Source organism: Typopeltis vanoorti, chromosome 4, assembly GCF_054136105.1.
Source record: "Typopeltis vanoorti isolate ZY-2024b chromosome 4, IOZ_Tvanoo_1.0, whole genome shotgun sequence".
Taxonomy (NCBI): Eukaryota; Metazoa; Arthropoda; class Arachnida; order Uropygi; family Thelyphonidae; genus Typopeltis; species Typopeltis vanoorti.
In genome coordinates this window covers 65,060,103-65,087,492 of record NC_143552.1, presented here as the reverse complement: position 1 = coordinate 65,087,492, position 27,390 = coordinate 65,060,103, and the positions used below count along the sequence as shown (strand labels likewise).

At 37.5% G+C, this 27,390-nt stretch overlaps 1 protein-coding gene across 1 annotated transcript in view; it reads right to left on the bottom strand.

Moving 5' to 3' along the window:
* The window catches only part of LanA (laminin subunit alpha), a 1,191,635-nt gene that overhangs the window by 549,920 nt on the left and 614,325 nt on the right, over nucleotides 1-27,390 (bottom strand). Inside the window, exon 30 of the mRNA XM_090391815.1 lies at nucleotides 15,739-15,852. Within this exon, the coding sequence (XP_090247941.1) occupies nucleotides 15,739-15,852 (114 nt within the window). The remainder of the gene's footprint in view (nucleotides 1-15,738; nucleotides 15,853-27,390) is intronic.

The window sequence follows — 27,390 nt, the reverse complement described above, 5'->3', positions numbered from 1 at the left end:
CATTTTAATAAAAAAAAAGAAGAAAAAACATTGTAAAAATATCACCAGGCACATTAAGAAATGAGAATCTACATTTGTAAATTTATGTTGAAAAATAAAGCAACATTACTAACTAATAAATATTTCTTCAATTAGAGCATTTCCTATAAACTACATAATACTTTTTGAATCTACTTTCTGTTTATCCATACCACTGATGTTATTTCATCTCATCACATCAGCAATTATAAAACTAATTAATGATGGACATCACTTACATAAAAATTGTTGATTTGTAGAATTTTTAGCTATGTTTCAAAGCATTTTCAATACATTACAGGAAAATAACCATAAAAAAAAAGAGAACAACAATGATTATTGATATTATTATTATTATCATATTATTCAGGCTTCCATGGAGTCAAGAGACTCATTGTGGGAGGTCCTTCCAAGGAAACACAAAGTCTATACCACTCCTTGAACTCATTGACCATTTTGCTCTCACCACTTTATCAGGCAATACATTCCACGGTCCCACCACCCTCCATACAAAGAAACCACTCCTCACTCTCTTTCTCACAGCTTCCTTTCATAACTTCTAGGGATGGCCCTTGTCATTGCTCCTTCCCATTGTTCCACCAAGTGAAAGAACTCCCAAGTGTCAACCCAGAAACTGTCTCTCAACATTTTAAAAGTCTCGATCATATCACCTCTCCTTCTTCTATTCACCAAACTCTGCAGTCCACATTCCCTCAGCCAATCCTCATAACTAACACTGTGTGTGTCCTAAAACCATCTTTGTTATCCACCTCTGCATCCTCTCCAGAGTTAATTTATTCCTCTTCAAATCCTGGGGATCAAATTTGAGAATAATAATCTAAGTGTGGCCTGATCAAGGTCTATGTCCTCTGCATCAGTCAGCCTATTCCCATTTTTATCCACACAATGTCATTCTTCCACAATCATTTCTCCTCCTACTGGCCACATATAGCTAAAAAACTCTCTAGGATTTTCTTTGGATCTTAGTGCCAATCTCTTCTCATATTTCAGTTTTGCCTTCCTCACCATACTAATCACTCTCCTGGCCTGAGTCTTATATTCTTCATGCATCTGCTCTCCACCTCTCCTTATATCTCTTCTTCTTCTTCTTCTTCTTCATCTATGATCTCTTATGCTTTTAAGTGTCAAGATTTTGCCAAAGAGATTTCCATGCCGTCCTGTCCAAGGTTTGTTGTTTTGCTTCTTTCCAGTTAATTCCCTTCTTTTCCAATTTTTCTTTAATTTCCTTTTGCCAACCTTTCCTGGGTCTGCCTATGTTTCTTTTTCCTATTTTCTGGCTTTCGTATACAGTTTTTGCTATTCTTCCTTCTTCCATTCGATTAAGATGTCCAAACCATCTCATTTGGGCTTGTGTTATAAATTAATTCAGAGGTGCAACTTGAAGGCTGTCTCTTATGGTTTGATTTCTTATTCAGTCTAGTCTTGTTTTTTGTGCCACTTTCCTGAGATATTTCATTTCAATTGTTTGTAGTTTATTTGTGTTTCCTGTTGTTAAACACCAAGACTCACAACTGTTTGTTAATGTTGGTAGAAACACTGAACGGTACACTGCCATTTTGATATTTTGGGTGACTTCTTTCTTATCTAGGAGTGGGCCTTTCATTGCATAGAATAGCTTTGTTCCCCCTCTTATCCTGTTGTTAATTTCTGTGTCGTCTACCATCTTCTTGTATATATGATCCTTATATCTCTTCTATAATCTCTTTTTCACCTGCAGTTCCTGTTTGATATTTGATATTGTTTATCATCCACTTTATACCAAATCGTGTCTGCTTTTTGCTCGTGGAATACAGCTTAATATTGCTGCTAACAAATATTCCTTCACAATTTTCCATGCACTAATGATATCCTGGCATTCCAATTCCTCCCTCCATGGAACTACCCCAAGTTGATATCTAAGACTATTATAATCATCCATCTTATAATTCAACATGTTCCCCTTTTCTTTGATACTCCTGCATGTCTATTCATATTCCAAGTCAAAACCACATGTCACTCTGTCCAACTGGGGGGTGAGGAGATATCATCTCAGTTATTATCAACTCTTCTGATGCTATGACCAAATCCAAAACTCTTAAACCTCTTGTTCCCTCTATTACATGTTGCCTAAGACATTTGTCCCTCAAGAATTCTAGAAATTCTATTACCTTATTACTACACGCATTTTCCTCTTTCAAGCTTATATTGCTGTAGTTAAAATCTCCCATAACAATCATTCTTCTTGCATTTGCCATCCCATACCTCTCTCATTCCCTCTCTTCTACTGCTCCTATTCTCTACTCTTCTATCATTCCAATACTCCCTCTCTCATTCCCTCTCTTCTGCTGTTTCTATTCTCTCCTCTTCAATCATTCCTATAACTCTCTCTCTCTCACTCCTCCTCTGATTCGCCTTGCATTCATCTCTTCCATTCGCCTACCATTATCTTTCATACTTCTCATCTCATTCCCAAGATATTCCACCTCCACTTTCAACTCATCATCTCTCTCTCTCTCTCTCTCTCTGCAAGTTACTCACTCGTACTTGTCATTCATCCTCCCAATCAAGACCATCTCCAAAAACTTCGCAATCATTCAAGTTTTCCACACTCCCCACTCTTATTTTTTCATTCACATTTCGCTCATTATTCTCACCTATTACACTATTCATCTCTCGAGATTCTCCCATTCCTGAAACAACGAGGTTGGTTATCATAATATCTAACTCATTGAATTCCTCCCATTGCCTACATTTTACACATTTATGCGCTCCCCCTTCTCTCACCTGTCACATATCCAACTGCTGGGACGTATACATGCCACAAGTCCCACATGTCACATGATCCTATATTATGTTACACAAAATTGAGTCCTTGAATGGCGGAGGACTTGCTGACATCCATTTGTAATTGGAGCTACAGCTGCCACCATCATTAACTTAGTGCTGAGAAACTACTACAACTAAATGCTAAATATTATGTTATATGCTCTACTATAAACTAATATACGCAATACAAGTATAAACTATATTTAACTATACTAAATAAAGAAAATTAATCTTCTCTTCCATTGCAGATGCATCCAACTCTGACCTCACCTTTTCGGTAACTCCAAAATAACACAATATAACAACTAAACTCCAAAAGCAACACCACTAAAGAATACTTGTATTACTGAGAAAAAAATGCAGCACAGTTTGCAACGGAGTCACACTATACACCATTTAAAAAAAAAATTTTTATGACACTATATATGAACAACAATCGCTGTTCTTTCTTTTTCTTGATTATTTTCTTGTAATATATTGAAAATGGCTATAAAACATAGCCAAAAATTCTACAAATAAACAATTTTTAAATAAGCAGTTTTTTCTGTCATTAATTAGTTTTATGTCTTCTTTCACTTACATCACAATTTTTAAATCACATCAACAATATTTCTAATTTTTGCTTTTTTGCTTCAAATTATTTAACTAAAAATGTTTGCAATATACTTTTATTGTAGTTATTGTGAGCCAACAATATCATATTAGCAATGATGTTTTCAAATATTATGTGGTAATATAATATTTGAAATAACAATGTTCAGAGTGCACAATGTGAGACTCTAATCCTGCTTACGAAGGCCTGAGGCAACTTTAGAGGAAAAAAGAATGGTAGTAGAGGTTCAGTGTAGTTGGTGGATGGAGTGGTGGAGATAGAGAGTTGTAGAGTAGGTGTCATCTCTTGATGAGTCTTCGGTTGCCTTGGAGGTGTCATGAAATAATAATAAATAATAATAATAATTGTCATTAAAACAAGGTTTATCCAGGCTTATCTAAGGCTTAGCATCATCACTTGGCATATTAATTGACACAGTACTACTACTATGCAAAGTGATTTACAGTTCTTCAGTGGTAAACTGTCATAATAAAAATAAATTATTAATTAAAAAATGAACAATTCATTAATACTTTAAATTACTGAAAAATCATGATATTCCTAAATGTTTACAGTAAGAAAGAAAAAAACTAAGCTGATGAGCATGAACATGATGAGCTGTGTGTATGACAAAAGGACTTTCTAGATAAGTCTTTGACTCCATGAGGGTCTTAGGATAATAATAATAATAATGATAATAATAATAATAATAGGGTTTAAAATAAAGGATATTAATTATGTTAATTGATATCCTTCATTTTAAACCCTATTAAATTTAAATTATAATCTTGATTGTTACAAAGGGTCTGCTCCATAACCAAAAATAGCTTAGCTTTTTCTTTCCTACTGTAACAATTCATTACTTTATTCAGAATTATTATTATATTTGCCTGGAGTCAGAAGACTCATTGAAGGAAGCCTATTATTGACACACTAGTCATTATTTAAACAATGCCTGCCATACCTCTCCTTAAACTCACTCAATGATGAAGCACTCACAATTACTTCTAGCAACCAATTTGCCAACCTCCAAGGCAAAAAAAAAAAAAAAAAAAAAAAAAAAAAAAGTCCTAACATCCTTGCTAACCACACTCTTACATAATTTCCAAGGGTGACCCTTCATTCTTTTCCTTCGAGCCATGTACCGAAAAAAAGTCTTCAGAATCAATCCTTCTATCTGCTTGTTCTAGTTTTTGAAGCCTACATACCTTCGATCTATTCTCATATGGAGTATACCATAGACCTACCACAATATTTGTCACTTACCTTGATCCTCTCCACCATTTTTTAATCCCCGTGGAATCCAGATGACCACATATTAACTCTGCATGCAGTAGTTAATATGTGGCCTTATCAAAGCATTATAAAGGGAGAAATAACCTATCTATTGCCCACTTGAGTGTGTTTTCAACAACTACATAATCAGATAGGCTATTTTGGCTACCTTTGCAACATTCCCTCTAAACTTTGACTCCCTATCCACAATCAACCCCAAGTCCTTGGCTTCATTAGTTTCCTACAGTTGACTTCCATTATTATAGTACACAGCTTGTGATCTCTTCCCAAAGTGCATTACCTTTAACTTGGCCATATTAAACTGGCCAAGTTAAAGGTAATGCATGGAAACAAAGAAAGATATGTGAGAGTGAAAGTGAGAAGAATGATAGTGAAAGTTGGAGGTATGTTGGACCGAAAGTACGGAAACAAAGAAGGATGAATGAGAGGGAAAGTGAGAAGAGGGGGTCGAGAGTTAGAAAGTTAGAAAGATTTAATGATAGAGAGAATGTGTCGCGAGATTCGGAAGGTGAATTGGATTGGATGAAGCAAGAAATGAAATGGATGTGATAATGAAATTAAGAGAATTCAGGTCAAAACTATTAAAATAAATCATGATGGCATGAAAGAGTTCACAAAAGATGAGCGAGTGGTGTTGTATGGCCACTCCATTATTAAAGGTGTGCTAGAGGATAAAATGCACAAGGTATGTTTTCCAGGTGGTAAAATGAGTAGAGTGATTGAGGCATTGAATATGAGGCGGGAACGAGCAAAAGAGTTAATTGTATTAATTGGTACAAATGATTTGAGAGAGAACAAAGAGCATGTCAAAATGAATGTCAGGAGACTGCTTGGAAAGATAAAGGAGAATAGTGTGACAGGAAGGGTAGTCAGGGTGTTGCCTAGGTATGATTGTGGTGAAATGAGGCGGAGAGCAAGGATTATGAATGATATGCTGGCTGAAATGTGTGAGGAGATGTGAGTACAGTTTGTTAATGTGTGGAATGAGTTTGAGAGACAAAGTGAGCTGTATGGGAGCGATGGACTGCATTTGAGTGGTTATGGTGTGAGTCGCTTGGAAAGACTGCTGCTGGAAAGTGGAGAAGTGAATAGAGAGAGGGAATGAATCAGATCGAGAGGGGAGTGATGTGGAAGAGCAGGAGAGTAAGACAGGAGAGATTGAAGAAGTGGAAATGAATGGAGAAGTGAGTGGTATGAGTATAGAAAATGAGAGAATGGGTGTGCAAGAGAAGCAGGGAAACGGGGAGGCTCAGGGTGGACAGGGATACACAGCGTGAGAAAGGTGGATGCTCCAAGAGGAGGTGAGAGCATGTGTAGGCAGGAAAGTAATGGAATGATCAGGGATCAAAAGGAAACAGATGGAATTGCAAAGGGTTCTAAAATGAAGAATGCTAGAAGTATAAGAAACAAGGCGGATGAAATGGTTGCACTAACTGCGTCTGTGCACCCAGAGATTTTCGGAATAAGTGAGATATGGTTGGAAGAGGATGACATCCTGACAGGATTAGAGATGGAAAGGTATGATGTGTTTCGTGAGGATAGAAGGGGTAAAAAGGGAGGGGAAGTGCTATTGATGATAGAGAAAGAGTTATGTCCATACAAGGTAGAGATGCAAGAGAGAAATAATAATTCCGGTGGTTTTGAGGCAGTATGATGTGAGATAGAGGTGAATAGAATCAAATACTTGGTGGGATGTTGTTATAGACCTGGTAATGTAGATGGTGGTGATAGTGAAATGTATAGTCAAATAAGCCAAGCAAATAAGAAAAGGGTGATCATTATGGGTGATTTTAATTATGGCAATATAGACTGGAATGAAGAGATAGCAACTGGAAGTAAAGAAAATGAGTTTCTTGAGTTTTTGAGGGATATCTACCTCAGACAGTATGTAACAGGGGGCACAAGAGGATTAAGGGTCTTGGATTTGGTCATCTCATCGAAGGATGTAATTATCAATGAGGTATCAAATCATCCACCAATTGGTGAAAGTGACCATGAGGTGATTACTTGGGTGGTTGCCAGCAGTGCAAGGACCCCTGTGAAAAAAGGGTATAAGTGGAACTACAAGGGGGGGGGGTGATTATGAAGAGCTCAGGAGACAGCTTGCAGGTATAGCATGGAATGAGGAGTTAGCTGGAAAAAAGATCAATGCAGCTTGGGGGATTTTCAGAAAATATTTAGTAGATGCAATGTCTAAATGTATACCATGGGTGAGAAGGTTAAATAAGGTAGGTGTGAGATGGATGAATAAAGAGATTAAGCATGCAATACAGAGAAAAAGGTCATTGTGGAGGCAGCATAAGAGAAGTGGAAGTAACCAATTTCATGAGGTCTACAAAGACCAGGCAGGGAGGGTGACTTGGTTGGTGAGAGTAGCTAAAGAGTGGTATGAACTGTAGTTAGCTAATGAAGCTAAAAAGAATCCTACGGAGTTCTTTCGATATGTAGCCAGCAAAAGAAAGAATGATTATGGAAGGATGACATTAATTGGAGGAAATGGTATAAAGACAGCTGATGCAGAATGTGTGGTGGAGATACTTAATGAACAGTTCATAAAGATCTTTCAATCTTGTGAATGTGACTTCATGGAGAGATTGAGAGCAGTTGATGATGAGGAGGAGAGACTGATTGTAAGTGAGCAAGAGGTGTTTGGAGAGTTGAGTCAACTAGATGCAAATAAAGCTGTGGGACTTGATAATATATCACTGCATATTCCGAAGGAATGTGCCAGGGAGTTGACACCTGCCTTGACATATTTTTTTAATATGAGTCTTGCACTTCATCAAGTTCCTAAGGAGTGGAGGGAGGGCAAGATTGTGCCACTTCATAAAGGAGGTGATCGAACTCAAGCATCAAACTATAGGCCTATCTGTGTGTCAGGTGTTGTGGTTAAGTTGTTGGAGAAGCTTGTGAGAACTAGGATCCAGAGTTGGGTTGACAACAATGGTATAATCTTTGATGGATAGCGTGGATTTGCTAAAGGGAGGTCATGTTTTAGTAATCTACTTACTTATTACAATAAAGTGACTGCTTCCTTGGACAGAGGAGAAGGATACACAGTAATGTACTTGGATTTCGCAAAAGCTTTTGATAGAGTACCTCATGATAAGTTGACAGTCATTCTAGAGCAGATGGGGTTGGATATTAGATTAGTGCATTGGATTGGAGACTGGCTATCTGATAGGTATCAACAAGTTGTGTATAGGGGTGCAATATCCAGGAAAAGGAAAGTCACTAGTGGAGTGCCTCAGGGATCTGTTTTAGGGCCATTACTATTTAACTTGTATATTAATGATATTGGCGAAGATTTGGATGGAGATATTCAGTTGTTTGCAGATGATGCAAAGTTGGGACGAACCATAAAGAGTAGTGAAGATGTTGTGGCCTTGCAAGAAGACTTGAATAAATTGAGTGATTGGGCAAGCAAATGGGGATGTGAGTTCAATGTTGCAAAATGTAAGGTTTTAAAATTTGGAAAACAAAGATGGGATGCAGAATTTATGCTTGGTGAGAATATATTGTTAGAAGTAGAGGAAATAAGAGATCTGGGGGTGATAGTGGATAAGGATCTAAAATTTAGGGGACACAACGCCAAAATTGTGAAGACAACACAAAGACTTCTGGGAATGATGCGGAGAACACTGACATGTAGAAGTAGGGAGATTCTTGTTCCATTGTATAAGGCTTTGATTAGGCCACACATGGACTATTGTGCCCAGATTTGGTCGCCTGGTTTTCAGAAGGATGAAGAGATGTTGGAAAGGGTCGAAAGGCGACTGACTAAGGTAGTTTCTGACCTCTGGAATGTCGAATATGAGGAAAGATTGAAAAGATGTAATTTGCAGAGTCTAATGGAGAGAAGGACGAGGGGAGATATGATAGAGATCTACAAATTGGTAAGGGGGTTGTTATAGTATCAATGGTGAAGTTCTACAGAGAATAGTGGGAGATCGGGGGAGAACCAGAGGTCATCCCTGGAAACTGTATAAAGAGGGTGTGAGTAGGGGAGTGAGAGGCAGGTTTTTTCCGTGCAGAGTTGTGAGTGATTGGAATGCCTTGCCTGAGAGTGTGGTGTCTGCAAGGAGTTTGAATGTGTTTAAGACGCGGCATGATGAGATGTGTGTGAGATAAAAGGATATCCTAGATGAGTCTTTGACTCCATGAGGTCTTGTTTAATAATAATAATAATATCTCCTGTCAGGTCAACAGAGGACAAAGTACTAACTCTTGTGGTACACCACTAGTCACCTGCTTTCTCCTCAACTCAGCTCTTTCTTAAACCACTCTTTGACATCTATCCATCAGACACCCTCTAAATCCAAATCATCAGCTTTATATCCATCTCCATTTAATCCAATTTGTGTAACAGAAGTTCATGTAGAATCCCATCAAAGCCCTTTGCAAAGTTCAACAGTTTCACTGAGTAGCCATTTCGTTTATTCAACTTTATTCTTTTTTATTAAAAAGTCACTTTATTATAAAAAAGTAAGCAAATTAACTAAGGCAAGACCTACCCTTCACAAAACTATGTTGTCCCTTATAAAGCAACATATTCCTATCCATCCATCCATCCAGTTTTGAATTCTGTCTTTTACCAATTTCTCCAATATATTAACCACCACTCCTCAGATACTGATTGGCCAATAATTTATTGTTTTTGTCTTGGAACCTCCTTTAAGTAGTGGAACTACTTTGTCCTCATAATATATCTAAACTGAATTGCATTTTTTAAATACCAGTTTGAAACAAAAGTTGCCTCAAAGATGCAACTCAGATCTCAAGAAATTTTGCATGCAGTTTAGATGCAAGTCAGCCTAGTCTAATGAAATCATGTAAAGCATAGTGTTTGGGTTATTCAAATCTCTACTTTCATATGTAAACAATGATAATCACGCTCAGTGTACAGGGCCAGTGACAACAGACCAACACAAAGTACACAGTTAAAACGTGTTCCATGGTTACTGTACTTCAATGTGGCTAGTGATATTTAAAGAGAAGTGTTATGCTATTTCTTTGTATACTGCAGCCTTTTACAAAGTAGTTGTATTTAAGAGTTTCCAATTGTATTTAATCCTGAGCAATTATAGTAAATAGAATGATGTCAATATTGTGTAAAAGCTTTTGCAAAGAAATGAAACTGAATATTCATTTTATGAATGTCCGGGATGAGTTTGATGAAAGGAAGGAGTATTTAAGAGAAATGGTTTACACTTAAATGGATTGGGTGCTTGGCATTTAGAACATTTATTGATAAAGGATAGAGTAAATGGTCAAAACAGAGGAAATGGGATTTGCTAGGGATGCAGGTGATGGAGTCAGTGTATATAGTACTAAGGTCATTAATCGCTGTGAATTTGGGATTAATTTCTGCAAACAATTATTTACTCTGTCTCCACTTGGGAAAAGCGATCATGTGGTCTTGACCTGGGAGATTGTAAGAAGCGCCGAATATTCTGTTAAGAAGGGTATATGTGGAATTACAAGGCTGGTGATTATGACAAGTGGAGAAGTCAGCTTTCAGCAGTGCTATGGCATGAGAATTTGAAGGGGGAGAGATGTTGATGGTGCATGGGAGATTGTCAAGGAGTATTTAAAGAAAACTGTATGAGACTGTATTCCCAGAGTCAGAAGGAGAAATCAAATAAGAGTAAGATGAATGAATAATATTATTAGCAGGAGTTGTAGATAAAGAAAAGGTTGTAGTGGAAGTATTTATACTTCCACTAAAGAAAAAAGAGTGAGCATTCCCATGAACAGTACAAGGTACAGGCAAAGAGAGTAACCTGTATCGTAAGGAAAACCGAAGCTAATTATGAGAGGAAGCTAGCTGATGAGTCCAAAAGAAATCCCCCTTCAAATGTGGAAGGGGGATTTCTTTTGGACTGATACATGGGCTGATATAGCATCAGCCATATCAGCCCATGTATTACGAGAATGTGTAAGAGAATTTGCACCTCCTCTAACCAGGCTGTTTAATTTAAGCCTCAGTTCTGGTAAAGTTCCAACAGAGTGGAAATAAATTATCTATGCTGGAATGAGGACCTTCAATCCAGCATGGATAATTTATGTAACAAAATTCCAACCAAATATCAAAGCCACAGTTTTTCAAAAAAAAAAGTGTCAGGCAGTCCAAGAAAAAAAGAAAGCAGCTTAACATAAATGGCTTGAGACAAAAAAAAATTTCATTTACAGTCTACACTGAAGACTGCAACACTTAAAAAAAAAATTCTTAACAGGAATGTGTCTGCAGAGATGTGAAAGATCTAAATGTAGGAAATTCACTGTCTGCACTAATGTCAGTTCTAGAGAGTTCTAGATCTCATCATTTCATCAGAGGATGTAATTGTGAGAGGGGTTTCACACTTTCCTCCATTTGGTGAAAGTGATCATGAAGTGATCATCTGGGTGGTGGCTAGCCATAGGCAGACTTTTGTGAGGAAAAGATATATGTGGCATTATAAGGCTGGTGATTATAACAAGCTTAGGAGACAGCTTGGAGCTATAACATGGAATGAGGAGGAGCGGTAAGGAAATAACTGACAAAGAAATACACAACAGTATCAATGTGTGAATGTATTCTGAAGGCCAAAAGACTGAATAAGACAGGTGTAAAATGGATGAATGAGGAGCTTAATCATGAAATCTGGAAGAAGGTACTTTGGAGGCAGTACAAGATGAAGACCTACTATCAGCCCCTTTCCAATATCATTAATGTATTTATTAAACAACAATGGTCCAAACATGGATCCCTGGTGGCACACCATATCACACATCTTAAATCTGATTCACATCCCCCCCCATATACCACTTCCTGATACCTGTCCGTCAACCACCCACTTATTCAAGGTAATAGATTCAATTTTAATGTGGTATCCTATCAAATGCTTTAGCAGTCATACAGTATTATAGTGTATCCATTCTTTTTATCAAACTCTGTTCTAACATGTGTTGCTTGCAAAACATATTTGGTTTGCCCACTTATTTCTGTATGTGAGTTCTTACTTCTCTAAAATCTTTACAAATACTTCAGAGATACTGATATCGTGATAGCTAGACACATCAGTCTTTGAACTATCCTTTGTGTAATGGGATTATCATACATTCTTTCCATTCCTGAGCTAAGACTCTATGATAATCCCATTACACGTCAGTTAGGCTGAAGTGACATGTTTGTATAATTAATAGTCAGTTTGGCTGAACATTACTTTAGTACCCATGTTAATATCCCATCTATCCCAACTGTTAGTTTCATACCAAGGTATGCACTCTCAAAGCTACTTCTCATGTTCTTTCTCATCTTTTTTTTTTTTTTTCAATATTAAATTCACAATAATTTTCCTTTGCCCACAATGTCAATTTATTTAAACGATTCTGCAGGATATCTACATCACCTTTATCCACTATTGCTCTCCCAACTGATACAAATTAAAGAATAGAGGTCCTAGTAGAGAACCCTGAGGTACATCACTAGACACCCACATTCTCTTAACTTCCACTCCACCATACATTGTCTCCAGTGTCTGTATGTCTGTCGCTATCCTACTATCCATTCTGATTGCTTCATATTTGTTCTCATTTGCTCCAACTTAATAGTTTTCCATGTGGTAGTCTGTCAAATGCCTTTGCAAAGTCCAGCACTATCACAGTGTAGCCATTTCCTTTATCCAGTTCTGCTGTCACTTTATTATGAAATATGAATAATTTACTAAGACAGGACCTACCCTTTACAAAGCCCTGTACCACCCAATATAAAGTATACCCAATGCTGGCTCTAGGGGTAGTGGTGTCCTGATGCAATTTTAAGTTGAGTGCCTCATATCTTAACTGGCAAGTGTGCACTGCACGTATAAAAGAAAGTCAGTAGTATAAGACGTCCCAGTAACACAAAGCCCAGGCAAGTGCCTGGCTCGTCTAGTGCTTCTGCCAGCTTTACACTATGCATACTGAAAAAGAATTTGCACTTTTTGCTAAATGTTGCAGTATTTATTACAATATATTTAGTGCATATCCACATTTAATAAATGACAATATTAAAATGTGTTTTTATTTTATTTTTTTCTACTCACTTCAGTGCCCCTTGAAGAAGGCACCCAAATGCAACGCATCACCTGCTTACCATGTTAAGCCGGCTCTGAGTATACTATCCCTATCCACCCACTGTTGAATTTTATCTTTAACCAACTTTTTCAATACTTTAACAACCATTCCTGATATAATATTAATTGATCTGTAGTTTGCTACCTCTGTCTTGGACCACCTTTATGCAACTGAACTATCTTACCCTCTTTCCACTCACCTGGTACCCTGCCAGAGCCGAGACTTAGAGTGAACAATGTCATCAGAGGCAATGCCAATTCTCTTGCACATTCACGTAGTACACAGCTGACATGCCATCCAGCCCCACTGATGTGTTCACATTCAAATTTTTCAATATGCTGAACACCTCCTGTTCATCTACCTCCAGATTTTGATATGCATCTATGTCACATCAGCAACTGCAAAATCTACACCTGGATAATAAACTTTTCAAAATGGTTACTCAGCAAACTCATTTATTTTGCTTATGTCACCTTCCTATCATGAACATTGTTTAAAGTCATACTACCACAGTCATTTTTCATCTTACTTGCTACATGATGAAAAAAATTCTTTGGGGTTTACTTTGGCCTGTTTAGCTATTTTCTTTCAAAATCTGATTTGGCATTTCTTACCATACTTGTCACCCTCCTTGCTTGCATTTTGTACTGCTCATAAATCACTTTTTCTTTATATTCCCTTCACAGTGTTTTCTATTTTTTGTTGCTCTTGCTTTATATCACTACTCATCCACTTAATCCCCACTTGGTTAATCTTCCTAACCTTGAGTGTGCAGTCTGATACTGCTTCTCTCAAACAATCTCAAACAATCACTACCAATGCACTATTAAGACACTTTCTTGTAACTTCTAAAGCCATGTCACTGCTCCAAAATGACTCCCCAAGTCTGTCATAATTATCAGCTTTATAGTTCAAACATAAACTCTTTCTTGACAGAGAATCCACATTTGGCAACTGCTCAGAATAAGACTGCATGGTCACTCTCCCCAAATGGAGGTGGAGTTTTCATAACATTGGGTTTAATAAATAAAATACTATCTACATTGGTTTATGTTTTTGTCTTAGCTGTCAGCTGGTCCGTGAAATATTCTTCTGTTTTCCCCGGTCCACAGGTGTAAAAAGGTTAAAGAATGCTGTTCTAAATGATATCCCATATCAAATTTCACAAACAGCACATGCCAATATTACACTCTAAAATAAGTAAGATATAACCAAAAATATTACTAAAATTACTAATATTCACTAGTATAAAAGACACCTGTAAATCACGTGAACAACACTTCTGCTCTGCACTATGCTAGTTTTCCAAATTTTTAGTTTTCATGATTTTAAGTCAAAATCTCTAGTCTGTTCCATTCATCATCTTCTTTATTAACCAATTATTAATATTATTATTATTTGGTAACCGCCATGAGTCAGAATCATAGTGGGAGGCCCACTCAACCAGCAACTTGTCTATCATAATGAGCTTTGAAGTTATTTATACCACCTGCATTCACAATGCACACTCAGGCAACGCATTCCACTCACTAACAACTCTTCACATAAAAAATCTACTCTTCACTCCCTTCTTCACCACATCTCTATATAACTTCCAGGGATGGAGCCTTGTTCTTCCCACCTTAACACCTACTCTTTTTATAATTATATTCACATTTCCACTATTGAACACAGATATTCAATAATTCAATTTCAGTTTCAACTCCTTTCTCCTATTGTACATTTCATCTCAAGTTGGGCTCTAAATATCTTGTCATCCCTACCTTTTAAAATACCATGTGTTTTTTTTTTTAACTGCCTGTTAATATAATTAAATTTTATATTATTAAGCTAGATAGATGGGCAAATGAATGGGGGTTTTGGTTTAATGCAGCAAAATGTAAGGTCTTGAGGTTTGGGAAACATCGATGGGATGCTGCATTCTCTATGGGAGGAGTTATACTGGAGGAAGTAGGGGAGACAAGAGATCTGGGGTTGATGATTGATAGAAACCTGAAATTTAGGGGACATATTGCAAAGGTGGTGAAGGTAACACAGAGGATTGCTGCAATTATGAGAAGGACACTGACCTGTAGAGATAAAAGGGTTATCATTCCGTTGTATAAGTCTCTGATCAGATCACACTTAGACTATTGTTCTCAGATTTGGTCCCCAGGATTTGAAGGGGATAAATTAACTGTGGAAAGGATACAAAGATGGATGACAAAGATGGTTTCAGGACTGTACAAGGATAGTTATGAGGATCGGCTGAGGGAATGTGGACCGCAGAGTTTGGTGGATAGAAGAAGGAGAGGTGATATGATTGAGACTTTTAAACTGTTGAGAGGTGGTTACAGGGTTGACACTGGGGAGTTCTTTCGCTTGGTTGAACAGTGGGAAGGAGTGATGACAAGAGGCCATCCCTGGAAGTTACGAAAGGAAACCATGAGCAAGAGGGTGAGGAGTGGTTTCTTTACGTGGAGGGTGGTTGAACCGTGGAATGCATTGCCTGATAGAGTGGTGAGAGCGAGAACGGTCAAAGAGTTTAAGGAGTGGTATGATAGACTTTGTGTTTCTTAGGGGGGGGACCTCCCCTCGATGAATCTTGACAGACTTTATGTTCTTAGGAAGGACCTCCCATGATGAGTCTTTTGACTCCATGGAGGCCTGAATAATAATAATAATAATAATAATAATAATAATAATAATTTTGACTGTTTGGTTGGAGAGCTGGATAGCTCTCACCTGATAAACTTGCTATTTCTATTAATGATTTTAGGACTTTTATATTGAAATGATTAAGTATGAAAACTGTTATTATTTTTTTGTCTATATCATATTATTAAAAAAAACCTCAGATTTATATTTTTATATGTATCAAATCATATATTTAAAAAGTTTGTCTAATTATATTATTTTGAAATACTTACAGAACATTTCCCTGTGTTCACATCACAGTTGTATGCATGACCATTACACTGACATGGTACGCAGAATCCAAGGTATGGTCCAGTTTTTGCACGATAATAGCCCGAAGCACATTCCTGTAGGGAAAGATTATATTAACACGTTCACATTTCAGAAAATGTTTGTCAGCTTAGCTGTTCTGAAATTTAGATATGAAATAAATTAACGATTAAAGAGACTGCAAGGTGCACTTTAATATTTAATTAAAACATTGTTACAAATTCATCATCATCAAATTCCTGGTATGTAACCTTTCGGGGGGGGGGGTCATAATATTACGATAGTACTACATGAAAAAGTTACACCATTACAAACTTCTGATCAACAATTTTCCTCCAAATTAATCTGTTATCTGTCAAGACTCCAACATTATCAGATCTTATATTTCTTTCTTCTAAGACACTTTTTACTGTATCAATCCACATATATCTTGATCTTCTTCTGGGTCTTTTTCCTGCCAACACGGCAAAGAACACAAAAACTTTTTGTTTTACTAAACTTTCTTTTCTCACTCTGATCTATGGAATGTTGAATATGAGGAAAGAGTAAGAAGATGCAATTTACAGTCTAATGGATAGGAGGAAGAGGGGGTGATATGATAGAGTTATATAAGTTGGTAAGGGGGTTGTTATAGGATCAATGTTGAAGAAGTTTTTCATAAAATGGTGGGAGATCAGGGGAAAACAAGAGGTCATCCATGAAAGCTGTATATGGTGGGTGTGAATAAGGGAGTGAGAAGCGGGTTTTTTGCATGCAGAGTTGTGAATGATTGGAATGCCTTGTCTAAGAGTGTGGTGTCTGCAGAGAATTTGAATGTGTTTTGTTTAAGGTGCAGTATGATGAGCTGTGTGTATGAGAAAGGGAAACTCCTAGATGAGTCTTTGACTCCATGGGATCTTAGGATAATAATAATAATTCTGTTTAAGTGACCATGCAATCTGTTATTAGCTCTGCTAATACATTCCTAAATGCAAATAATGGCAAGTTCTTTCCTAATATCCTCATTTTTAATATGATACCTCCATTGCGGTCATCTGTACACTCCCCTAATCTTTCTTAGAACTCTGATATCTGTGATCTCCAGCCTTTCATCAAGCATTAAATTTCTAAACCAGCTCTCAGATTCATAAGTTAAAACTGATTTGAACATTGTTTTGTATGCAGCTAATTTAGTGTTTTGACTAATTTCATTCTTATTCTATATAAATTTATTGAGCTGACTTCCTACCAGCTTTACTAATTCTGTCATCTATTTCCATATTTAATTTGCCACCTTCACTAAAAATTGTGCCTTAATAGCAGAAATATTCACCATTCCGGATATAGTTGATGCTTTCAATATTTCTACATATTTCTTTTTCTTTTTATTGCTGATTTTCATACCAAATTTATTACAACAGTCATTCAATTTAGTCAGGGAATCTTGCATATTTCTACTGGATTTATGTAGAAATATAACATCAACTGCATAAAGTAAAGACCTGAGATTAATGTTGCTAATTTTGATATCAAATTTAATACAATTGTTCTTCATAATGTGATCCATATAGATAATGGATCTATATAGATAACAGTGGAGATATGTGCACCATTGCTGCACATCTGATTTGACATCAAAGTATCTTCTGTACCTTCTTCAATTTTAATAGCTGATTTACAGCACAAATAGAGACAATGTATTGCTCAATATAATTTCCCCATTTACACTATATAATTGTAGTAATTTGAGGAGTTTTCCTCCTGGCACCTTGTCATATGCCTTTTCCAGATCTACGAAACTTAAATACAAATCCTTGTTATAGTCACAAGATTTCTGAACTATTCCTCTTAAAAGTGAAGATCTGATCCTGACAACCTCTATTTGGCCTAGATTCAGCTTATTCTTCACCAAGCTTCCCTTCCACAATTGGTCTTAGCCATTTCTAAAGTAAACTTGTATAAATCTTACCAGGAACACACAGTAGGGAAATATCTCTGTAATTCTCACATTCAGTTTTATTTCCCTTTTTATAGATGGATGCTATGAGAGCTCTGCTCCAATCATCTGGAATTTGACCATCTGACCAGGCCTTCTGAATTATGCAATGCAGCCACTGTAAAACTTTTATACTTCCATATTTGAGCATTTCTGGTCGAATTTCATCTCCTCCACTGCCTTTTCATGCTTCAGATTCTTGATGGGCTTTATCTATTTCAAGTATTGATATGTATTCCTGGCTTCATTCCTGGTGAGTATTTTCTACCACCATGCTGACACTGCTTGTTTCATTTAGCAATCTTTCAAAGTAATTACTCCAGACATGTAGAATATTATTATTATTATCATTATGTGACCCCTCCAAGGAGTATAAAGACTCATCACCTGCTCTACAGCTCTACAATGCCATCTACTGCCGACCACCACCACTAGTATATTCACAGACAATCACAAACATCCATGCCCACAGCAGGATTTGAACTCGCAGCCTTTTGACTGGAGAGGGGATATACTAACCACTTGGCCAACCAGGACCCATATATTTATCTTCAGTTTTCATGTCACCTTTATCATATCTGATTCCTTTCACACTACTCTTTCCTCCGTTTTCAATATTTTTCAATAGCCTCCAGAATATTTTGCCATCTTCCTGATATTTATTTTCTATATTCTTACCAAAGATTTCCCATGACTTGTTTAGCTAGTTTTAGCTTACATTTTTCTCTGCATTCTCTAAGAGCTCAAGCTGACTTACTTGCCAGGCACTTTCGATATGCTTTTTTCTTTTCCTTCACTGCCTCTTTAACTTCCTGGGTCCACCATGGAGTTCTGATTTTTTTTTCTTGCTGCAGATTACCTCACCACAGCATCTCTAGCTGAATCGATCAATGTTTTCTTCAGGGCTTACCAGTGGATCTAAAAGGTTTGGTTCTTGTGTTCAACCTCTTTCATTTTTTCTTGAACAATGTTGGTGTATTTGAGTTTGCAATTAACCTCTGAAAGCTGCTCAACCTTGATTCATTTTAAATTTTCTTGCACAAAGAGTGTTAAGGATTTTAAGAAATCTATATGATAAATATGTTGTCTGCTGAATGAACCTCCCACGACGAGTCTGTCAATTCCATGGAGGGTATAATAATAATAATAATAATAATAATAATAATAATAATATGAAATTAATTCAAAACAAAATAGTGATCACTTCCTATTTCAAATCTTCTATTATTATTATTATTATTAAACAAGACCTCATGGAGTCAAAGACTCATCTAGGAGGTCCTTTTATCTCACACACATCTCATCATACCGGGTCTTAAACACATTCAAACTCCCTGCAGACACCACACTCTCAGGCAAGGCATTCCAATCATTCACAACTCTGCACGAAAAAAACCTGCCTCTCACTCCCCTACTCACACCCTCTTTATACAGTTTCCAGGGATGACCTCTGGTTCTCCCCTGATCTCCCACTATTCGCTGTAGAACTTCTCCACCATTGATCCTATAGCAACCCCTTACCAACTTGTAGGTCTCTATCATATCTCCCCTCTTCCTTCTCTCCACTAGACTCTGCAAATTACATCTTTTCAATCTTTCCTCATACTCGACATTCCAGAGGTCAGAAACTACCTTAGTCAGTCGCCTTTGGACCCTTTCCAACATCTCTTCATCCTTCTGAAAACCAGGTGACCAAATCTGGGCACAATAGTCCATGTGTGGCCTAATCAAAGCCTTATACAATGGAACAAGACTCTCCCTACTTCTACATGTCAGTGTCCTCCTCATCATTCCCAGAAGTCTTTGTGTTGTCTTCACAATTTTGGCGATGTGACCCCTAAATTTTAGATCCTTATCCACTATCACTCCCAGATCTCTTATTTCCGTATATTCTTGCACCTTTATCCAGTGGGAAAACATCACTATCAACAATATGATAGTCAATGAGACTTTTCGTATTTCTTGCATCGTCTCTCAATGTGAATTTGTGCACATAACTATTCCATGTCCTGAACAGAAATCCAGCAGGTATTTACCATTATTATTTGCTTTGCTCTTTTCTCCAAATTTTACCAGAACATTTCTGTATGTCTAGTAATCATTTCCTACTCTTCTGTATAGATCTCCATCAATGACCAAATTCTCCTTTTTCATTGTGTCAACTGCCTTCTCTAATTCCTCGAAAAAGGATTACATTTTTTTTCCTTAGTAGAACATAACTTCTACTAAGGAAAAAATTTTGATACCACATTCTGTATTATTTCACATCACTCTACTTATTGCCTGCCATTCAAGAAGATTATCCTCATATTTAGTAGCGAATACTATAACTACTACTTTTCCCTGACTGTTATTGCTTGAATATAACATTTTGTATTTGATACTTAGAAAGATCTCATCTGCTTTTGTCTTCTTTGTTTCAGTCACGACTATTATGAAATCTCTTTAGGTAGTATATTATGCTCACCAAGCAGTCTCTCTGCAAGAATACCTGCTCTCACTTCATTATTCCTCTTGTTCTGTTCCTTCTTCTATTATTATTATTATTATTTTATTATTATTATTATTACCCCAAGACTTCATGGAGTCAAAGACTCATCTGGGAGGTCCTTTTATCACACACACACACACACACACACACACACACACACACACACACACACACACACACACACACACACACACACACATCTCATCATACCGTGTCTTAAACACACTCAAACTCTTTGCAGACACCACACTCTCAGGCAATGCATTCCAATCATTCACAACTCTGTACGGAAAAAAACCTGCCTCTTACTCCCCTACTCACACCCTCTTTATACAGTTTCCAGGGATGACCTCTGGTTCTCCCCTGATCTCCCACTATTTTCTGTAGAACTTCTCCACCATTCATCCTATAACAACCCCTTACCAACTTGTAGGTCTCTATCATATACCCCCTCTTCCTCCTGTCCACCAGACTCTGCAAATTACATCTTCTCAATCTTTCCTCATACTTGACATTCCAGAGGTCAGAAACTACCTTAGTCAGTTGCCTTTGGGCCCTTTCCAACATCTCTTCATCCTCCTGAAAACCCGGTGACCAAATCTGGGCACAATAGTCCATGTGTGGCCTAATCAAAGTCTTATGAGTAACTGGTGTGTGTGTGTGTGTGTGTGTGTGTGTGAGAGAGAGAGAGAGAGAATATTTGACTCTCTAGTTTAATTTAATTACTATGTAGATTGTAGTGCAGCTTGTTTCTTTGTATATAAACATATACTCCAGATCATGACCTTAATGTGAAGGTTGAAATATCGAGTGATTATTTAGGTCAATTTTAAACTGAAGTTTTACTCTAACATGGTAGTTGTTTCCATAATTTTTAAGATGTAAAATGCAAGTAAATTGCTAAAACAAGCTGTACCCTTTACAAATCCATGCTGACCATAAAAATATATATATATATATTATATTCATCAACCCAATATTGTATTCTATTCCTAACCAATCTCTCCAACACCTTGACTACAACTATAGTTATAGATTGGTCTATAACTGGCAACTTCTATCCTAGAACAATGCTTGTGGACTGGTACTATTTTGCCTTCTTTCCACTCCTTGAGAACCTTACCTGCTGCAAGACTTTCATTAACTAGCTAGGTCAAGGGCATAATTAACTGTTGTGCACATTCCTTAAAAATACATCATGATATGTCATTCATTCCAACAGCCTAATTAACATCAAACCCATTCAACACTTGATACACCTCTGATTCTTTCACTTACAATTCTGCTAATACTTCCTTATACATATTGTGTGGCATCATTTACACTAGTATGACATACACGGATAAAGTGCATTCAATAATTCCACTATATCCTTTGCAACAGTGACTCTGCTACTGTTTTATTCACTAGGGTCAACCTGCCATATTTATTTTCCCCCTTGCTTGCTATATAGCAGAAGAATTCCCTTGAATTAAACTTGCTCTGTTGCCAATTTTGTCTCATACTGCACCTTTTCTATCTTTGACCATGCCTTAGATACCCACCATAAAATTCGTTGGAAGAAAACAAAAATAATCCATCGCAGCAAGTTTAAATACGAAAGATTATTCAAAGAATCTTCAGCAGCTCTAAAAAACGTTCCTAACCTCAACAAATTTGGGTGCATGAAACTGCCCCAAATTTGGGAGACTTTCATTATGAGAACTTCAGCCCAACTGCCAAGACTACCAAATTAGCCAGCAAGAGGGCACCATTAGGACTTTAGGAACAAAATTAGTTTCTTACTTTCTTCCTCATTTGCTTTGTTAGTTCCTTAGTGCACATACCATATCTTTATGTTCCTGAAGATGGCAATGTGACATTGCCGAAATATAGAAGTGATTCATTAAAGTTATCTTTAATTAATATACTTTATATGCGTTGTTAATTCCATAAATTAATTACCAGTTATGTCTAACCAACGTATAAGTCTTACTACTAGAAACTTTTCTATCTTTCTTTACCATGGTCGTCACCATTGTAGCCTGCACTTTATACTCTTCATGGATACGATCACTACCAACTGGCTTGTACCTCCTCCATGACATTTTCCTATCAATCACAGCTTACTTGATTTCACTGTCCATTCATTTCACTCCTTCTATATTATGAAAAAATTTCTGAACTTGTGTGCCTCAAACATATTATGCTGATCTCTACTTCCATCCACCAGATTCAACATTTTTATCAATCTATTCCACAGTTCTCAGTATTCAAGTGACCTTATTCTAGTCCCTCTTTTCTGGACACTTTTTGAAAAAAAATGTGATCAAATCTGGTCACAAGTCCAAATATTCAGTTAATGGCCTCTTCTTCATTAGGATTAACCTAGAGTTAATTGTAATTTCTAGTTTGTTATGTATAAGATAATTTCCAGGCCCATATCTCCTTTGCCTCCTTTAATAGATTCCAATGATTATTAAATGCAGAGTATTCCATTCTTTCCTTTCAAATTTTAAAAATCTTACACTTCACAACCTTGAACTAGTGGCTTGCCTATATATGAATATGAATGGTCCAGGAACCCATTATTTTATAATTTTTGAAAATAAATATGATGAATAATTAAAAAATAAAAACCCATAGCAGATATTTAGGTTCAATCACACATTGCCATACCAGGAAATTCCTAGTAGACTGCAAAGTCAATCCACTCCTGCTACAGCCCATCTACTGAAATCCTTCTGGAAAGCCACATCATCTGTCTTGCTGCTGATCTCTTTCTCTTCCCAAATGTGCATCATCTGTCAAATAACAGCATATTCTATTTAAACCTTTCCCAATATCATTTACATATCAGTTAAACAATAATGATTCTAAACATAAACTGTTACTGATGTTTGTCTTCAGGACAGTGCTACTCAACATATGTTCCTGATATATATCAGAAAGACAACCTCCGTTCCAACTTATCCTGATTTAAATATGTTACAGGTAGAAAAGCCTTTAGAAAATCTAGATATAGCAGTGTAATCACATCCTGCTTCATGTTGTACAGCATATGTCACAGTGACCTCTGCTGAACTATACAGCATCTCTATCCTATCAATCTAATTCTATATCGTACCTCTCCAACTTTTTACCACTCATGATAACCTGAGTGGTGAACCTGTAATTTCAAGCTTGTGTTTTGTCATTCCACAACCCCCCCCCCCCTTTATGCAAAATAATATTGTCCTCTATCCACAGTCCTTAGAATCTTCATGTACAGTGCTGTAAAACAAGGATGGTAAGAGAACGAGAACCATTATTCCCTTAAGATAGCAGTGATGAGATACGTAAGAATTTTATGTGCTCAATATATTACACAATCTTGATGGATACTGTACTACACAGATTCAAAGGCATTTGGGATGATTTGCATGGAAATCTTGTCCTGCATCAACTCTCACTATGGAAAACTAGCAAGGACCACAGAAACTGTTTATTATAATATACACTGCTTGAAAAGTGGTCAATGGACACCATAGTGTGAGAAACAAACAGTCATGGTGTCAACCTAAATAAGATGTAGGACCTACTTTCACTGGGATAATTTCAGCAATCCTATGGGACATACTTTCCACAAGCATATGATACTAGTAGTAAGACTTATACGTTGGTTAGACATAACTGGTAATTAATTTACGGAATTGACAACGCATATAAAGTAAATAAATTAAAGATAACTTTAATGAATCACTTCTATATTTCGCCAATGTCACATTGCCATCTTCGGGAACATAAAGATATGGTATGTGCACTAAGGAACTAACAAAGCAAATGAGGAAGAAAATAAGAACTAATTTTGTTCCTAAAGTCCTAATGGTGCCCTCTTGCGGGCTAATTTGGTAGTCTTGGCAGTTGGGCTGAAGTTCTCAAAATGAAAGTCTCCCAAATTTGGGGCAGTTTCATGCACCCAAATTTGTTGAGGTTAGGAACGTTTTTTAGAGCTGCTGAAGATATTTGAATAGTCTTTCGTATTTAAACTTGCTGCGATGGATTATTTTTGTCTTCTTCCAACGAATTTTATGGTGGGTATCTAAGGCATGGTCTGCCAGTCCAGAGCGGCTGTACTGGTGAAAACGGATGTAGTCTTGGTGTTCTGAAATCCTGATATTTGTTGTTCTGCCTGTTTGGCCAAAGTAGGACAATTTGCAGCTGCAAGGGACCTGGTATACACCAGGTAGGTCTAGGGGAAGTGGTTGGTCTTTGGTAGAGCAGATAAGGGATGCCAACTTTTTATATGGTCTGTAACAGGAAGTAAGGTCATATTTTTTGAGGATATTAGTTATTTTTTCAGAGGTGCCCTGGATGTAGGGGATAGTGATAGACTTGGTGTAGTCTTTATTGTGGAGGGGGGAAGGGGGGTTGTGGTTTACAGGTTTTAGTATTTTTTGGATTTTTTTGGGGTTGTAGCCATTGGCTAAGAAAGTGTTGAGGATGTGGTTTAGTTCCATAGTCAGGGCCTTGTCATCTGAGCAGATTAATTTTGCCCTGTTATATAGTGTTTTTATCACCCCATATTGTTGTGAGGGGGGGGGGATTGCTGGTGAATGTATCTGCCAGTGTGGGTGGGTTTTCTGTAAACAGAGAAAACCAAAGATCCATCAAGCTGGCGGGTGATTAAAGTGTCTAGGAAGGGGAGGGTGTTGTTTTCCTCTTTTTCTAAGGTGAACTGGACTCTGGGATGTTGGTTGTTTAAGTGTGTTAGGAAGGAGTGGAGCGTATCTGAGCCATGTGGCCAAATAGCAAACACATCATCCACATAACGAAGCCAAATAGTGGGTTTTTGTGGGGCGGAGTTTAAGGCTTTCTCTTCAAATGTCTCCATAAAGAAATTGGCCAAGGGTGGGGAAAGTGGTGAATCCATGGCTGTCCCCTCTATCTGTTTGTAGAACTTTCCTTGCCAAACGAAATAGCCTGAGTTCATTGTGAACTGAAATAGGGCTGAGATATCGGGAGGAAACTTGGCTTGGATGAGCTCAAAGGTTTCTTTGAGTGGGACATTAGTGAATAGGGAGGAGACGTCAAAACTGACCATTATGTCAGTGTGTTGGAGTGTGAGGTTTTCTATACAGGCTTTAAAGTGGGCCGAGTTTTTTATGTGTGATGGTGTGTTGCCAGTGTAGTGTGTGAGCGTTTTGGCTAAATGTTTGGCTAATTTATATGTGGGGGAATCAATGCCATCCACTATGGGACGTAATGGCACATTTTGTTTATGTATTTTTGGGAGTCCATATAATCAGGGGGGGTCTAGAGTTATAAGATTTAAGTTTGTTGGTGACTTCCAACAAACGTAGTCGGTGTTCTCACTAAAGCCAAACTTCCAAAATCCAACTTATCCAAAAACGAATATACAGCCCTACAAGAATTAAAAAACAACAAAAAAATAGTAATCACCAAAGCTGATAAGGAAAGCGCCACTGTGGTACTTAACCAAAAAGACTACAAAGGTAAGCTAAATTCTTTAATACGAGACCGTACTACTTACCTCCCCATTGAATATAATCCGACCAACTCTCAGATTAGAACTATCCACAGTCTCCTTAAGAAAGTCACTTCTTGGCCTGTGGAAGTCACCAACAAACTTAAACCTTATAACTCTAGACCCCCCCGATTATATGGACTCCCAAAAATACATAAACAAAATGTGCCATTACGTCCCATAGTGGATGGCATTGATTCCCCCACATATAAATTAGCCAAACATTTAGCCAAAACGCTCACACACTACACTGGCAACACACCATCACACATAAAAAACTCGGCCCACTTTAAAGCCTGTATAGAAAACCTCACACTCCAACACACTGACATAATGGTCAGTTTTGACGTCTCCTCCCTATTCACTAATGTCCCACTCAAAGAAACCTTTGAGCTCATCCAAGCCAAGTTTCCTCCCGATATCTCAGCCCTATTTCAGTTCACAATGAACTCAGGCTATTTCGTTTGGCAAGGAAAGTTCTACAAACAGATAGAGGGGACAGCCATGGGTTCACCACTTTCCCCACCCTTGGCCAATTTCTTTATGGAGACATTTGAAGAGAAAGCCTTAAACTCCGCCCCACAAAAACCCACTATTTGGCTTCGTTATGTGGATGATGTGTTTGCTATTTGGCCACATGGCTCAGATACACTCCACTCCTTCCTAACACACTTAAACAACCAACATCCCAGAGTCCAGTTCACCTTAGAAAAAGAGGAAAACAACACCCTCCCCTTCCTAGACACTTTAATCACCCGCCAGCTTGATGGATCTTTGGTTTTCTCTGTTTACAGAAAACCCACCCACACTGGCAGATACATTCACCAGCAATCCCCCCCCCCCTCACAACAATATGGGGTGATAAAAACACTATATAACAGGGCAAAATTAATCTGCTCAGATGACAAGGCCCTGACTATGGAACTAAACCACATCCTCAACACTTTCTTAGCCAATGGCTACAACCCCAAAAAAATCCAAAAAATACTAAAACCTGTAAACCACAACCCCCCTCCCCCCCTCCACAATAAAGACTACACCAAGTCTATCACTATCCCCTACATCCAGGGCACCTCTGAAAAAATAACTAATATCCTCAAAAAATATGACCTTACTTCCTGTTACAGACCATATAAAAAGTTGGCATCCCTTATCTGCTCTACCAAAGACCAACCACTTCCCCTAGACCTACCTGGTGTATACCAGGTCCCTTGCAGCTGCAAATTGTCCTACTTTGGCCAAACAGGCAGAACAACAAATATCAGGATTTCAGAACACCAAGACTACATCCGTTTTCACCAGTACAGCCGCTCTGGACTGGCAGACCATGCCTTAGATACCCACCATAAAATTCATTGGAAGAAGACAAAAATAATCCATCGCAGCAAGTTTAAATACGAAAGACTATTCAAAGAATCTTCAGCAGCTCTAAAAAACGTTCCTAACCTCAACAAATTTGGGTGCATGAAACTGCCCCAAATTTGGGAGACTTTCATTTTGAGAACTTAAGCCCAACTGCCAAGACTACCAAATTAGCCCGCAAGAGGGCACCATTAGGACTTTAGGAACAAAATTAGTTCTTATTTTCTTCCTCATTTGCTTTGTTAGTTCCTTAGTGCACATACCATATCTTTATGTTCCCG